Raw genomic sequence first — 16,883 nt, forward strand, 5'->3', positions numbered from 1 at the left:
TGGTCATCTTGATTGTATTTATAAGTTACAGTGGCAAGAAGACCCAGCATATTCCAGAGCATTACTTTTTAAGTTAATTTAATGTTTTTCTCATTGCTAAAATGATTCATGTTTTTGTATAAAACTTAGGGGAAAAAAAGCCATGGATAACCTGAGATAACCATTTGGTATGTATCCTTCCAGCATTTTTCTATGCATACATTATTCTTTACAGTTATAAAAAGAAGCATGACTCGTGGCAGTTGGAGAATTTGCAAAAGTGGAAATATTCCATACTTTTGTTTGTAAATGTACCATGACAACATGGTTCTCGTTGGCACGGGGCATCTCCTATAGCAGCTATGGCTTTGGATTAATTCTCTCATGTCCTGGAGATCAAGGCTCAGAAGTGTGTTACTTACCCTTCCCCAAACCACAGTCTTTCTCCGGAGTTATTCAAAGAAATTCTAAATGACCCACTGGAAAGAGAAATGCAGCTTTGTCTGTGACCTAGACTGCTTTTCTTAGACTTCTGACTCTGTTGCTTTCCTTTCTCTTAGATGGAGAGACAGATGTCAGTGAACTCCAACCTCCTGGGAATGCAAGGTCCAAATCTCAGCAACCCCTGTGCTTCTCCCCAGGTCCAGCCAATGCATTCAGAAGCCAAAATGGTAAATAACAATTATAATCATCCTTTTGTTATTTCATGACTTTTTCTTTTGATTTCTACTTGGACATCCAAATTTCAATTGAGTCAGGTAGACGGCTTCCGTCGTCGTTTCGGTGAATAGGTCTTTTCTGTGGAAAGACAGTACAGAACTTGGCTCTGTCTTTGAGGATATTTGTTTTTGAACCTTGGCATCAGACCACCATGTAACAAGCATTGGATCAGCCTCAGTGAAAGGGACATTTAGGAGTTTGGGGAGATCCATAGGAGTTGAGGTGGGATACACCCAAGTAGGTGTGCATTTTCTCATAACGTGAAATTAACAAAAACAATCCAGAGTTTTCTCTTCTTCAAGGTGGTCACAGCTTCAATGTCACTCTTCCTGTCCCCATATCCGTGTAAACAGACATGTGATTTTTAAGCACACGCTAGCACGGAAATATTTTTCATTTTTTGTTATAGTTGTCAGATGTGACACTAATTCAAAGGATCACAGCCTTGTTTTCGTGCAGAGTAATTGCACCTCTTACTGAAATACATGATTTCAGGTGACAAACTTTGGTGACTTTTAACATTTGAGATTTATGTGCAGTAAGGTCAGTCTTTCCAATCACAGTGAAAGAAGGATTGATGCATTATATCGTATTAAATATTAATAAAAGTAATGCGTGTCCATCTTTACAACATAAAGTAAATTTGCTGGTTGTATTTAGTAGAGTTACTTGAAGTAGGTCATTCGGTTTTCATGTAGTTAAATTCTGGCACCACAATTAGTAAGGTATCAGACGGCGACAAAATACACTGTAGCAAAATTCTTAGCATCTGACACTGGATCAGGGTAGCTGTGCTACAAGTTGGAGATTTATTTGGTTTCCTAACTGACAGCGTTGGGGACCGTGTCTGGTGGCCGGTCTGAGGATGTTATTGACAGTTCTGAAAATCTGCCACCAAAACCAGGTAACTTCATTTTCAATGGCAGCAAGTTTTTTTGATGCCTGCTTTGGTCACTTTTGCTTGGCAATCTTTCTCATTTGCCTTTCAGCTCCTTGATTCAAGGAAGCGCCTGCATTCCCAGCGTTGGCCACCTTGGGCAAATCAAATCTGTGGTTAAGAGAGTGCTCTCTGCTGTGCCACAGTCTCTGTGACATGCCAGATGGCACCGGCATCTTCAGCAAAGCTCGTTAAATCTTTTTGGAATTGGCAAATATTTTTTCAACTCAAGCCCTGCAGAGCCAAACCAAATACTTGCTGGCAGAGTGAAGTTCAAACTGGCATCTGTTTTGGAGACCAGAGTAATGCCATTTGCTTTTTTTTTTTTTTAAAGGAAAATAAAAAATGAACTGTGAAGGTACTTAAGAAAAAAACAAAATGAAGTTATTCATGTGTATGAATAAGTGTTCTGGGTTTGAGCCTCAGATGCTACTCCCCCAGCTGGATTCTTTCCAAATCATCCTGTTTGGTTGGGGGTTTGTATCCCTTTCGAGGGACCTCCCAGACAAACTTTAGGTGAATTCTTACACTCAGTTCCAAACCAGATTTCCCCACCAACTGATTTTCACTGGATTAGATGCCACCACTTGACTCAGAAATGTCCTCTCTTCTTACTGGCAAAGAAGGAGAACACTTCCAAAGGGAGTACAGGTTTATAATTATTTATACGTGTGAAAGAAAAACATATGATATGGCCAGTTACTGTGAATACTATCAGCTAGAGACAAAAGGGAATTGGTCTGTACCTATAAAATAGTGTGACCCCACAAGTGTTTGCTGAGTTAAATTTACTGAGCAAGCACACGACTCCGCTGACTCATGCTCTGGGTGGATGGATGAATATTTCCAGATCCGTGATGTCTGGGCTAATGAATTCTATCTTGCACTTAGGGCTTGGGGAGCACAGTTATTCTCTCTGTCCCAGGCTCCCACCCCTGACACCGTTATTGCCAATCCATTATTCCAAAGGGGAAAATGGCGGTATTGGCCACTTATATTTTAGAGAAGTAGCATTTACTTAGTAGCCTGGAAAAGTGTTTCGTAATTGGCTTTTAATACATTACTCAGCATTTCTATTCTCATTCTGCTTGCTTTATTCACTGGAGAAACCAGTTGTTGCCATCTACTAACTGTCCAGTATTTTCTAGCAGCTTTGGGCTGCTCGGATGAAAAGCTTCTATGAAATACAAAGTAGTGGAGGAAAAAAAAAAATCTTCCATGATTTTAATGTCAGCCAGAGCCTCCCCAGGTTTCTCTGAACTATGGGCTTTGTTGTTCTATGCCTAATTTTCTTCCTGTGTAAGACTGGAATGGATTCCAGATTTCAACTAAGACTCCTGTTTCACTGTTTTCAAGGACTTTTCTAAAGGTCACACATGGGCTATTGTGATGAATGCACTCTACGGGGCGTGTTCTCAGAGCACACGAGAAACCAGAGAGCTGCCAGGGAGGGTGTCGCCCATACCACAACACTGCAGACCTATTCTCCTGGGGACATTGGTGTCAGAATGTCTATTTCACACTCTCTATTGACCACTGACAAGAGCCATCATCCTGCATCTCTGGTGAAACCTGGAGGTCCTGGAGGTAGACAAAAGCTTAAGACAGAATTGCTTTAACTGTACGGCTTTGTTAGAAGCTGTCCGACTAGTGATTGCTCAGTAGGATGCATCCAGCTTTCTTTCCACAAATGGGTCATTTCTATTGTGGAAGAGAGCAAAATGGGTGTCCCTGGTGAGCTGTACAGTGTATTAATCTGGAATATCCGAGTCAAGTAGCATGGTGCCCTTCTTTTGATTTAATGTATGTGGACATCCAGCAGTGGACTTCAGTGTTCTGAAGTCACATCTGTCCAAGCTGGTTCTGTCATAACTCTGGCAGATTATAACTGAGTTTTATGGATTATTTTTCCGAAGAATTAAGCCGACAAACATGTGGCATCATGGTTATACAAGTGAATGTATGCATATTGGATTTCATTTTGGAGGTCAGAGAAGACTCAAAGCTGTGAGAGCTTTCCATCCTTCTAACCACCCAAAACAACGGGTTCTTCCTCCCAGAATCCTGGTATCAGTGGGTATCTTCCATGAAAATGGCATCTGCTAGAAAGGAAGTTCACTGGATACTGATGGACATTTTTAACATTCAGAGGAGAAAGGGAGAAAATGAGGGGAGATAAGCAGACAGAAATGGAAAGGGGGAGGAAGAAGGAGACAGAGAGGGTAAGGGAATTTAAAGCAGACTGGGACACGTTTCCAGCCTCTTGTGGGTGGGAGTGATTCTGTGGTGGTGTGGATATGGTATCTTCAGAGTTGCATAGATCTGTGTTCACTTCTGTCTAGCTTTAAAAGAGGTTTTCCTTTTTTTTTTTTCTTTGAGGCCCATAATAGGATTGGAAGCTAAATAAATAAAAGCTGGGGGGAACTTGTCCCTACTCTTGTCTTGTGTCTCGGTAATAAACAACTCTCCAGAGAGGGCTGTGGCCGCTGTGCCCAGGATTCACCTTCAGTTTAGACACAGTCAGGAAAGCCAAGGGAGTGTTGACGCTAGGGAGAAGGTGCATAGACCCGAGACCTGATTTTGTCCTCAGGACAGCGCCACCACAGGGCTTCTTGTCCCCATTTTTTAGTGGAGACAACTGCAGCTCCAAGAGGTTAAAAAACTGGCCCAATGATGCATCATCTAGCAAAGGCTAACATCGCAGACTCCACCCGACAAAACTTTCATCACAATATTGATCCTTTAGATAAAAATATCACACAGCTTCCAGATAACAGCAACTGGTAGATTATATCAAATTCTTTGGGGTTCATTTATATTTACATACAAATGGGAGATGAGGATGGCAGGGACCTCCTGTTTAGAGGTTTAGACCTTCAGATAACCTGGAAAAAACGAGGGGTGGTTGGTAGCACCGAATGTCCCCCTTGATTTAACCAGAGCTCTGTGGCCTCCCTGAGCAATTCAGCTTCACTGCCTCTCTCTCCAAACACATTTTTATCTTGATGTTTCTTATTTTACATGTGTGTCCCTCCCCCACCCTCCCTTACTCAATTGATTGTAAGCTCCTTAAAGATAATCTGTGCATCTTGGAAGTTCCTTGTACTAAGAAAGGCCCCATGAATGAGAACTGAATTTAATTAGTTGTGTTGAGTTGAATTAAAGTAAGGAGAAGGAACCAAACAGTAGCAGTGGAAGGGGGGATAGGATGGAGTGGGTAAGGGGCAAGGGTGGAGTTCAAAAGGAGAGGATAAAATGAGATAAATGCTGAGCTAAGTAATCAGCTGAGAAAGAGTACTTGACTACATTTGATTTCTTTGAAAGATCTGGAAACAACATCCGGCATGCTTTGTTTTCCTTGAGAGAAAAGCAATATATCTGTTACTTAGAAAATAGACTTTGGAATAACATTGACCTAGGAATTGAGAAGGATCAATATAAAATGTTGTTTCTTCCATTGTGATAGGCTAGCTATGCTGTATTTCAGTTGTCAACTTGTCAGTACCTTATTTAAAATTAGGTTTACAATTTATTGAATAAATACATACATACATTCATGAGTGAATGAAACAAACAAAAAAGTTGGAAAGTCAAAGCCTTTTAGAGGTAGAAGGTACTTAGTGAAGACCTTGCCCCCATTCCTCATTTCATAAGTGAGAATGCCAAAGGCCAATAAACACTGAGGGAAATCAAGCCATCATTTCAACACAAAGCTGGGCCCCCGGTTCAGACCATCACATTTCTACCCAGCATGATGCTTTTTTCATCAGCTGTACTGATAAATTACTAACAGTGCTTCTTTTCTTGGCCCCTGGTTTTCTGCTGGCAGATGGGCAGACAAGAACTGGGGTGGGATAGTGAGCAATCCGTGGTTAAATCTCCACTTTGTTTTGAATGTCAACCTGGGTGTGTTTGTGTTTGCCTTTCCCCTCCCTAATTATCGAGCTGGATAACTGTTTGCCTACGGTGCCCCTTGGCCACCCACTGTCCAACAGATAAATCACAGAGAAGCCTGGCTCCATATGGAGTTGCCTGGAAAGTTTATGCACATGAAAAGGCAGTCTCCAGGTAACATCTCCCTGGCAGTCTTGAGAAATGCTGCTCTGCGATTTGCCTATTTGCTTTAATCACCCCCAGTTTCACTTCCTAAAAGTCCAGGAATAAAAAAAAAAACAACAGTGAATGAATAGGCTGTCTGCTTCTCAGAAGCTTTGTGGTGAGGCAGGAAATACTGTTGACTTTAAAGAAACTCTCATTAACTTTTGAATCATGCCAGCAGCCATGTGTCCCTGTAACCAATGATCAAAACATGATGATGGCCTGAGCCAAGGTGGCCACTTTTTTCAGACTCCTCCTCCCTCCCTGCTGTGAAAAACCACTGTCCCGTATGCAGATGAGTAGGAATTATGTAAGATTCCATGACAACAAAAACAGCAACAAAAATCTATGTTCTCACTAACATGAGTGATGGGTCTCATTTTAAAGGCACTTTGCTTTCTTAAAACACCCTAGTAGAAAATAATAACTGTTAATGTTAAACACTTGTATGTGTGGCAGAAGCTATGTGAAGCATTTTACGTTTTCTTATTTAATCCTCACATCAATCTGATGAGGGAGATACTATTCTTAATCTCATTTAACAAATGAATAAACTGAGAAGTTAGGTAACCAGTGAAGAACACACAAGCTGGTAAAATGTGTTGGGATGGGAACCCCTTGGTCTTGGCTCTAAACCAGAATGATTTGCCATGGCGGGGGGGTGATCACCCTATGGGTTTCTATTAATAGAGCCCTTTCCAAATTACAAATGATTCAGGTATCATTGGAGCCTCATAGCAACCCTGTAAGGTCAACAGGGAAATATTACTATCCTCATTTCATAGACACAGAAAAGTTAAGTGGCTTCTCCAGCATCATCCAGTGGCATAACCAGGCCCTGCACCCAAGTCATCTGTGGGTTTTGTCCTGTTTCTACTTTATCATGCCATCCCTGGTGTCCCTATAGTAACTTGTCCTGAGTAGAAGCAAGGTCTTACAAAAACAAAACTCAGTGGTAAAGATAAGATGAGGTTCAAATTAATAGCTCAGACCCAGCTAGCTATTCGCTTATGCCTATTAGACTCTCCAGTTCTCATCCGCTAGACACAGGAGAGAAGGCTGATCCATATTCTATCTGGCCAGGACAAATGCTCAATTTGAGCTTAGTTGTGGTTATTAAAGAATTAAAAGCAGCAGCATTTCTCTAACAGCAAATAGAAGTCCCAACTCCTTTTTTTTGGCTGAAAGCATACCCGTTCATATGCCATTGACACTTTGCCCATTTAAACTATAGAAAGTTTAAAATTTAGGAATATAGCATGCCATTTTTTTGGGTAACATGTAAATAATTCAATTATGATATCCTTGATAAGAGCTAGCAACCACTTATTTATATTTCTATAGAACAGAATAAATTCCTACAGAACTACATTCCATGTGCTGATCAGAACCTCAAATACACAGGATTATATATTTGATTATATTTGTTTTGAAAATAAGAATTTGAGAGATTATTAATTGTCTATGAATCAGGAAATTCCAAAGAAGGAAAGGAACTCGGGGATTATTTTAGCAAAATCCTTTCCCTTTGTGAAAAAAGGCCTGAAGTTCAAGTTAATAGCTTGTCCCAGGTCACATAGCTCATTAGCAGAAAGAAGAGGAATTAAAACACAGTTTCTGGGTTTTCAAGTTTATGGAACTTCACTCTCCATGTGTCAGTCAGGAATTGACAGGGAAAGCCATCTGCTAGCTGCTGTGATAGCAAACGTTCTAAGGGGAGGGTTTCCAGAAGTGTTTTCTGCAGTTTGGTTAACGTGTCAAAGTACCTGGGGAGAGGAGGGTCAATCAGCTTTTCCCTTTAAATCATGTCAACTGGGAATTGAAGCTGACCATCCCAAAGGAACGGGCCCACTTCTCTACAATTCTTCTTGAGACTGGCGCGGGGGGCGGTGGGGGGCGGTCTTGACATGATACCACTAAGCAATTCTTTTTTTTTTTTTTTAATTCAAGTTAGTTAACATAGAGTGTATTATTAGTTTCAGGGGGAGAATTTAGTGATTCATCAGTTGCCTATAACACCCAGTGCTCATTCCATCATGTGCCCTCCTTCATGCCCATCAGCCTGTTACTCCATCCCCCCACCTACCTCCCCTCTGGCAGCCCTCAGTTTGTTTCCTGTACTTAAGAGTCTCTTCTGGTTGTCTCCCTCTTTGATACCACTAAGCTATTCTCATTCACCATTCAGAGTGTGGATACACACCAAGTATTTCATCTCTTGGCGCTGAGGACACACTGCCTCAATCTTGTCCGCCACCAAGCAAAACTAAACTTCCCACGTCTCCTCTGTGTGTTCCTTGGGCTGTGTGGATCTTCCATGGGCCGTCCGACATCTGTATTGTGCCCATGCAGAGTGTTGGCTGAGCTCTCTGCTCACACAACACAAAGGGGTATTGAAACACCCCTTTCCATCCGATCTCTTCTCTTGGCTCCTCCTTCTCCCCTCCCCAGCAGCTCCTCATACACACATTCAGACATTCTCCTGGGACGCATTGTCTTCCCAGTTTGATTTCTTTCTCTTTCTGTCAGTATCCACCCTGTTTTGGTAACCATGGCAATAGGTGAAACACAATCCCAATATTTGCTTGCCGCCTCTGTCATCCAGCCCAGCACGCGCATTGCCGGGTCTTGTTTTTGTGTTTGTTTAATGTTTCCAAGCCCGAAGTCAGAGGCATCTGGGCAAGGACACCGCACATGGTCCGGTTCGGAACATCCCCTCTCAGACAGTTTTCAGGCATGTCTTCTTTGTGTATCTGTGTACGTGTGCGTGTGTCTCTGTCTGCTTTGGAACATTGTGCAAATAAGTTCAGCTTGTGTCAGAATAGCCGGGGGTGGGGGAGGAAATTTTACAAATCTTGTTACAGGGAAGTTCTGCTTTGCAGAGATATATTTTGGTCTTTTTCTTGGAATTTGTGTCTGTTTCCAAGATTTTTGCCAGCACGACTAATAACGAAAGTTTGCTTTGCACTTTTGGGCTGATGGCTCTGCCTTGATTTGGCATTTTATGTGGCAAGTACAGAAAATCTGCCAGAAAATTTGTGCCTTGAGGGTGATGGAAGGTGGGACATGGGGGTGGATGGAAGAAGTAATGTTTTCCTAAAGTTTTGGGATTTTTCTCTTCTTAAAAAAATAGAAGGGAGAATTTAATATTTGAGTGAAAAACTAGCAAAGAGTATATTTTCCCTACTTGTATCCTTTTAAAATTGTCTTTTTTCTCCCTGCTTGGTTTGAAAAGCTAGCTGTACTATGGTACTGTAGTACTATTGGACTGTTGTGTTCGCCTGGGTTAAGAGTTAAGTCCCACACAATAAAACTAAGCATCAAGTATTTTTGTTTTGAAATGGTATTCACAATCACCAGAACAGAAGATGTGTTTAAAGAGGACGAGATTTTCATCCAACTGTGGCCTTGGATTGTAGAGATTTAAAGTGCAACCAGAGAGGCAAGCCGGTAACCTGATTCCAGTGGACAGCCAGGATCTGAAGTGCAAGAGGGAGCAGGAGCGCATAGGGGTAGAATTTCAGAGCTGCCAGGTGTTTCCCTTGCACCCTTTTCTGGAACATCCTTCTCCCTTTTGGCACTCCGCATGGGAACGCACCCGTGTTTCCATGGCACTCAAGGGCTCACTCTGGTCCTGTGTCCCTTCTAGCCTGTCCTGCTCCGCTCAGCTCTGCAGAGCCCCTCCCAGGAGGCTGGCACCTTCCTGGATGCTTCTTGCTCTCTCTGGCTGCCTTGCCTCTCCTATCCTATTTCCTTCACCTCTGCAAACTTCTCTCCCTTTTTTTTTCCGAGACTCAGCTCAAATGCACCTTTCCTGTGAAGTCTTGGTAACTTCCTCAGGTAGGGTGCAGCCACACCTTCTGCAACGGTAGGCTCCATTTGTACCTTGTTTATCTCTTCCTTGTGGAATTTTATTGTGTGTCATTGTCTGTGTTCTGGCCTGATGACCAGCCTGTGATCCCTTAGAGAACAGAGGCCACATTTCAGCTCCTTGTCCCCAGGTTGGCATCTCTCCTGCATGTTCTAGGTGCCCAGGAAATGTTTGTGGATAAAATGAACAAGGGAAAGTCTGATAAACTAATTTAGATGGGGATGTCACTGTGAAGTAATATGTCACCCCACACTGGGTCTTTTTTTTTTTTTTAAGTTCCAGGGATAAGGTAGGACTTAACTTAGATGATTGATTCACACTGATGGAATTTCAGGACCCATGACAAGTGGGTGGGAGAGAGATATTTGAGCAGGTGAGAATCCTTCCCACAACTCCCCAGATCCCTGCATTGGTTGGTACCCTGGGGCTCTGCCAGCCGCCGCCAAGTGCAATCCGCAGAGAAGCCCTGCAGAAACCCTCTAGGCCCAGTGCGGCGCCTCCTGAAGGAGACGTGGCTTCCCAGTAAGGTGCCTTGATACTTCAGTATTGAAATCCCCTTGGTGCAGGCCCCAGACTTTAGTACTTTTTTAATACATAAATTCATGAATTCCAAGGGTGTCTGGGTGGCTCAGTAGTTAAGTGTCTGCCTTCTGCTCAGGTCATGATCTGAGGGTCCTGGGATTGAGCCCCATATCAAGCTCCCTGCTCAGCGGGAAGCCTGCTTCTCCCTCTGCCTCTGCCCCTCCCCCTGCTTGTGTTCTCTGTCTGTCAAATAAGTAAATAAAATCCTTTAATAAATAAATCAATAAATTAATTAATTCCAATGTACTTTTGGTCAAAATTAATATATAGTGGCAAACTTTTGGAGATACATTAAAATAAAAAGATTCTTTTCTTATTTCCCTGTTCTTACATGTAATATATCAAAAATTAGTTCATACTGAATATATACTTTATATCCTGTTTTTAAAAAATTTCACATATTACAAGCATTTTCTGTTATCAAGTGTCTTTTGAAAGCATTTTAATAATTGTATGATTTATCCTATGGGTGTCACATAAAAATTTTAACTGTTCCCTTATTTCTATTTCTGGGTATTTAGATTTTCTCTACTAGAAATAACCCTTTGATTATAAAAATAAAATTAAAAACCTGATCTGAAGTTAGTTAATTATATCTTTGATTTTTAGGATAGATTCCTAGAATTAGGATTATCGGATCAGAGAGAATTAAACATTCTAAAGTCTTTATGTATATATCACCAAATTTCTTAAAATTTATACCAAATTTTCTTTCCTATCTTTAATACAAGAAGATATCTAACAGCACTTTCAGAAGTGTTAAGCATTATCATTTTTTTTTAAAGATTTATTTATTTGAGAGAGAGAGAGACAGAGACAGAACATGTGGGGGGGGTTGGCAGGAGCAGAGGGAGAGGGAAAGAAAGAATCTCAGGTAGACTCCCCACTGAGCATGGAGCCCAAGACAGAGTTCAACTCACGACCCTGAGATCAGGACCTGAGCCGAAATCAAGAGATGGACACTTAACCAACTGAGCCACTCAGGCACCCCCAAGAATTATCATCTTTTAACAAAATCTTTGCCAGTTTTTGTTTGCAATTTTTACATTGTGGGTCTGTTGCTGTCTTTTTCTATATTTGTTGGCTAGTTGATTTTCATCTTTGATACACTTCTGTACTTTACAGGAGTTTTTCTTAATGAGGGCTAGTATTGGAATCCAGGGGAAAAATGATAGAGCAGGTTGTCCTCCCTCTATTGCATTTTTCAAAGTCTGATTAATTACCTGGCTTTCCTACTTTACTCATTATACATTTGTTTCTAAGACCTTAAAGTGAATACTTTAAAATACATTCAGTAGGTTTTTGGGGGGTTGTTTCATTTTGTTTACACGATTCTTGGTTGGAAGCACAGTGCTTTGAGGGTTTTTAAAAATTCTCCGGTTTTTGTCGTTATTCAGCTTATTTATTACAAAAATATTGGCTTCCTTAAGTATATAAATGTGGCTCTTCCACATTTTCTGTGTTTATCTCGCCAAGCCTTTGCCTATTTAAATATATACCTGAGTATCTTAAATAAACTGCAGATGTGTTTGTGACTTTCACAATTACCTGAGGTAGGATTATATGCCTCCTGCTCTTATCCTGTTTATGAGAAATCATCCTCTGACCATTTTATTTCACCAGTCACTATGTAAGTAGATGGATTTATATTGATTAAACTTTATCATCATGACTGGGTGGTTAAATGTCGCTGATTCCATTCTAAAGCAAGAAAGTTAAACAGAGAATATAAAACAGCTTAAGTCCCATGGGGTGATATTAATGGAGTATTATTTTAAGGTTGAGCGAGTTTTCTGGTAACCAGACTGTGACCTCCTTGCTGGTGCCTAGGCTCCCCAAAGGGAGGGCTCTGAACACCTAGCACATAGTTGGCACAAAATATCCCTGTGTCGGATGAATGAATATGTGTAATTAGTTATATAATATAATATATATTATTACATAATATATATAATCAAACCTGCATTGAGCGCTGATCATAGGCCATATTACTGTGTGATTTCCATGTAGTGAAGCCTTATTAGCAAGGCACTGTACATGAAGCGCTTGCTTACACTTGGCATTTACATGTATTATCTGACTTAATTCTCATACCTATCCTATAAAAATCGTATCCCTGTTTTTACAGGCAAATGAACTGATGTATAGTGCCCAAGACCACTCAACCAGCAAATGACAGACCAAGGATTTAAAGCTAGCTTTGGGGTCTGACCCTTCCGTGCTTTGGCAACCTAGAAATAAGGTGGTGCCTGGATTCTAGTAGGGGTGGAAGCATGGAAGCAGCGAGAATCAGTTGGCAAATATTTATTATTAGTGTCAACTATGCACCGGGCCTCTTTTTTTTTCTTTTTTTAAACAGTAGGCCTCTGACATTCCCGAGGGGTTTTGCCTGGCTTTGTTGTGAATCTCCAAACCCCTGCTTGTGGCACATCATTTCCTGTACCCAGGGCAACAAGCAGAGAACAAAACTAAATCATAATCCTGACCCTGAATAGAGGGCCAGTCTGACTGGTGTATCCCCACCCCGAGCTGTAGCAAGTGCAGGTCAAATCTGTGCCCCAGCAGAAGTTCAAATTACTATGGGTTGTGGAATTTGAGGGTATTTTTAATATTTGAAACCTTGAATGTTAAACTGGAAAAGATCAAGTCTCTGTTGTTAGCAATCATGTGAATAATGACTTCTAGCCCATATTTTAGATCTGCAGAACATTTTCACACCTTTCACATAGACTATCAAGCTAGTCTCTCCTTGGAGCCACAGCTCTCAGCTCAAATTAAGAATAAGGTGTTTTTTATTTATTTATTTTTTTCTCTTTGAGTAGCAGAATGAAGCATTGGTTAAGAGCAAAGACCCAAGAATCAGACTCTCTGGCTTCAAATCCTAGCTGCGTGACCTGGTTGCCTGACCTTTCTGTTCTTCATTTACTCATCCATAAAATGGGGATAATGGTAGGGCCTCTCTTGGAGAGTTATTTTGAGTGTTAAAGGAGGTAATATAGGGCAATCATTTGGCACAGTACCTGACACATAGCATTCTCACTCGCTCTTCATTTTTTCCTTTTTTTTCCCCCCTGCTTCAAAGGGTACTTCTTTTTCTTTTATTGGTTTAATTCATGATGTTTAAAACATACTTGTACAAAGTCCATAGTCTCGTAGAAAATTGAAACTAAGAGAGATTAAGTACCTTACCTTTGATCATTCAGCAAAATTGTGGTAAACTCAGTTCTAGATTTTAACTCCTAGTTTTGATTAATGCACTAAATTACTGTGCTCCTTATAGGTACTTGGATACAGAAGCCCATGGGAGTTATACAGCTGTTGCTTCAAATTCGCCAATTAATTGAAACATGTAAAAATGAAGATGACTTTTAAGAAAATGTTTTTAAAAAGTTAAAAACTTATTTTGGAGAACAGAGCTCATTGTGGCATATTTTCATATTTCAAACACATGTTATTGTATTATGGTTTGTTCACAAACATATGAATATGAAAACATTTTATAACATTAAAATATCAGAGCTGAAACTACACAAAAGACCAAAGGCTCACCAAGACATATATATTAAATTCAATTGCCTAAAATAGACTTTTACTATATCTGTACAAATTAAATTATACAAATATTTGGAATATGTCTAGCCATGAGACTCAGCTATGTATCCTAAAATGACACGAGCAGTGCCATGCCAACTTCTGGCATTTAATTTTTTCCAAAACACCTAGAATCATTATTGGTTTGAATGAGAGCATCCCTTATGCTCTGTGAGTGGGTTTGGAAGAAGTGGTAGTAAAGGAGAGAAAGAGTCCCTCAGTCCCTTGGGTGAAGGTAGTTGAGTCTCTAGGACATGGTTAAGAAGGCTCTTTGCCAGCATACCCTTTGGAACAACCATACCCGTGATAACAGAGTGTGAAGACCTGATTATTTTCAAATCTGATGAATGAGTCCAGCTGTTGTGCAGGCCAGTATGGGGTATGTGAGAACATGGGATCACAGCAAAAGCATGTTTATCTCACTCCATCATTGCAGTGAACTTTATCTCCTGGGAATTTTCTTAAAGAGCAAGTCTGTTCAAAGTCATGGCTTAATGACCAGGGGCTCTACAAGAGGGTTGTTCCTAAGTTCCAGTTATGCAAAGACAGCGCCTGTGTTTGTAAGGAAAGATAAGCTAAAAAGCCGTGCATGTTCCTCAGACAAAGATAATTTGTCACATCACCACCATTAATCTCTTAGTTCCCAGCTCACTTGGTTCCAAGAGATCTGTTTAATAAATCTACAGATTTATTACATATAAAGCAACGTCTTTACCAGTCTACTGAGCAATCCATTCATCTGCTCATCCTTTCATTCAAAAATCTTTATTGAGCACCTCCAAAATGCCAATACCGTACTTGGTTTTGGGGGATCAAACTGTGAATAAGACATAACTCAAGCCTTTAGGAACTTACAGTCCAATAAAGATAAATAGTCAACTGAGCATATTATGATAAATGTTATGATAAAGACACGTACAAAGCATGTGCCTAATTTGCCTGCAGGGTGATGGCGGTGAGGCCTCCAAAGGCCCACAGGGAAGACCTCTCAGACGAAGCTCCCGCTCTCTCCAGTAAAGTAGCCACCACCCACATGTGGCCATTTACATTTTAAGTTTATCAAAATAAAATAAAATTTAACATACCGTTCTGAGTTGCAGTAGCCACATTTTAAGTGTTCAGTAGCCACATTTAGTCAGTGGCTACCATGTTGTACTACACAGATAAGGAACATTTCCATCATCACAGAAATTTCTACTCATGACATTGGTCAAAGCAGATTGCACTGATGGGAGGGGGAGGATTTTCCAGGGAGAATAAATAGTGAGCCAAAACATGGAGATGCTGGGGAAGAAAAGGCATTAAAAAATTAACTATTAAAAAACATTTTTAAAAAAATTTACATATGGACGTGTGTATTGATTCAAGAAGCATTTACTATGCTACAGCTGTGGACTTTGCCAAGAGGCATATGATAGAGTGCCAGCCTCTAAGTAACTTACATATATATGGTCAAGGTAGGAACCATAAAAAATTACCAAAAACCTATATTTTGAGTTCAGAGGAGAGACTCATTGATGACTGGGTGTTAGGAAGGAGAATTGGAAGGTCAGGCCAGTCTTCAAACCTTCATGAAGTTGTTGCTTTTGATCTGGGTCTTGAAGCGCTGTTAGGATTCAGACAGGGAGGGGGAGTTAAACTCCTACCTTGGTTAGAAAAACATTCAAGTTTCACACAGTTATTCCAGCGTTAGGGTCCAGCAGGCAACTGCAAAGCTAAGGGCTCTCCCCACTGGCATATTCATTAATGTCTTTCTACTAAGACTGCCGTTTATACAATGGGGAGCTTATTCGGCTGTGCCAACTTACACGGAATAGCNAACATTCAAGTTTCACACAGTTATTCCAGCGTTAGGGTCCAGCAGGCAACTGCAAAGCTAAGGGCTCTCCCCACTGGCATATTCATTAATGTCTTTCTACTAAGACTGCCGTTTATACAATGGGGAGCTTATTCAGCTGTGCCAACTTACACGGAGTAGACTCCCTTCTAAATAGTGTTAGCATGGATTAGTTTAGGGAAGCTTGAGCCAGATCTTGTTTGCATTAGGTGTTTGAAAAAAGGATTGGGGTGTGTATGGGGGGGGTGGGCATTAAGGATTATGCAAATCACTGGCCAATATGTAGGCTGGAAACTGGAGACTTCTGTAAAAGCAGCTTTTATGTGCCAATAGGTGAGAGAACTTGGAAGCAGTTGTAGGCGTATTATGGGGCAGATGACTTAGGCAGATTCAATGAAAATACCAGTAAATGCTTATGTACATATATAAATTCAAGTCTCTGAATTGTACAATAAAATCTCATGAAACTCATCCCTGGCCATTTATTCCCTGAAGTTACAGACAACGATGACCACTTCCCTTTTGTTTTTGTTATTTTTCCTCTACTGGAAGCATCTACAAAGTGCAATTGAGGTCTTGCTTATCACAAAAGCCATTTGTCCTTCCATTTCTAGGATTATGATGTACTTTGTTGTTTGGGAAACACCAGTCATAAGACTCTGTGTGAAGGAAATCTTCCAGCCATCCAGGAAGAGAAGGATTCGAGAGGGTGACAGAGAAAGGTCTTCTTAAAAAAACTATTCTGATGTGTGCTGAGACTCAAGCTGAGATCAGGTCTTTAGAAATTGTGTAAAATGGTGGGTGAAATAAAGGGAAAACCAGTTTTGCAGACGACTATTTAGAATCTCCTTTAAATGGGGTGATCCAAGCTTTCTTCTTCATCCTTTGCCAGTAGAAAACCCTTCCAGAAGGTCTAATGCTTTAGAAAATAGAAAGACAATTGGAAAGATAGCATGAATTGTTTGGGAGAAAAGGAGAAATTTTTTTTCCATTGTCATTTGGTATGTAATTTCTGAAACTTATTTAAATGTAGTTTGATATTTATGCAAGAGAAAGAAATTCAAAAGGACAATATTCTAAATGGATTTTATGCTTTGAGTTTCTCAAGACCAAGAAGACATAATGAACCCATTTCTTGGCTACACAGTGGATTTTCTCCACACTTGTTAAATTAACTGATTTCTTTCTTTTTTTTTTTTTACGATTTTATTTATTTATTTATGTGACAGAGAGATAGCCAGTGAGAGAGGGAACACAGCAGGGGAGTGGGA

At 40.6% G+C, this 16,883-nt stretch overlaps 1 protein-coding gene across 4 annotated transcripts in view; it reads left to right on the plus strand.

Moving 5' to 3' along the window:
* CREB5 (cAMP responsive element binding protein 5) overlaps window positions 1–16,883 on the plus strand; it is a 403,489-nt gene that overhangs the window by 305,266 nt on the left and 81,340 nt on the right. For all 4 annotated transcript variants that reach the window (XR_004628278.1, XM_034669652.1, XM_034669659.1 and 1 more), the window contains one exon: window positions 540–650. Coding sequence is in view for 3 of the 4 variants with exons in the window: in XM_034669652.1 (XP_034525543.1) it covers window positions 540–650 (111 nt within the window). In the remaining variant the exon portion in view is untranslated. The remainder of the gene's footprint in view (window positions 1–539; window positions 651–16,883) is intronic.

Source organism: Ailuropoda melanoleuca, chromosome 1, assembly GCF_002007445.2.
Source record: "Ailuropoda melanoleuca isolate Jingjing chromosome 1, ASM200744v2, whole genome shotgun sequence".
Lineage (NCBI taxonomy): Eukaryota > Metazoa > Chordata > Mammalia > Carnivora > Ursidae > Ailuropoda > Ailuropoda melanoleuca.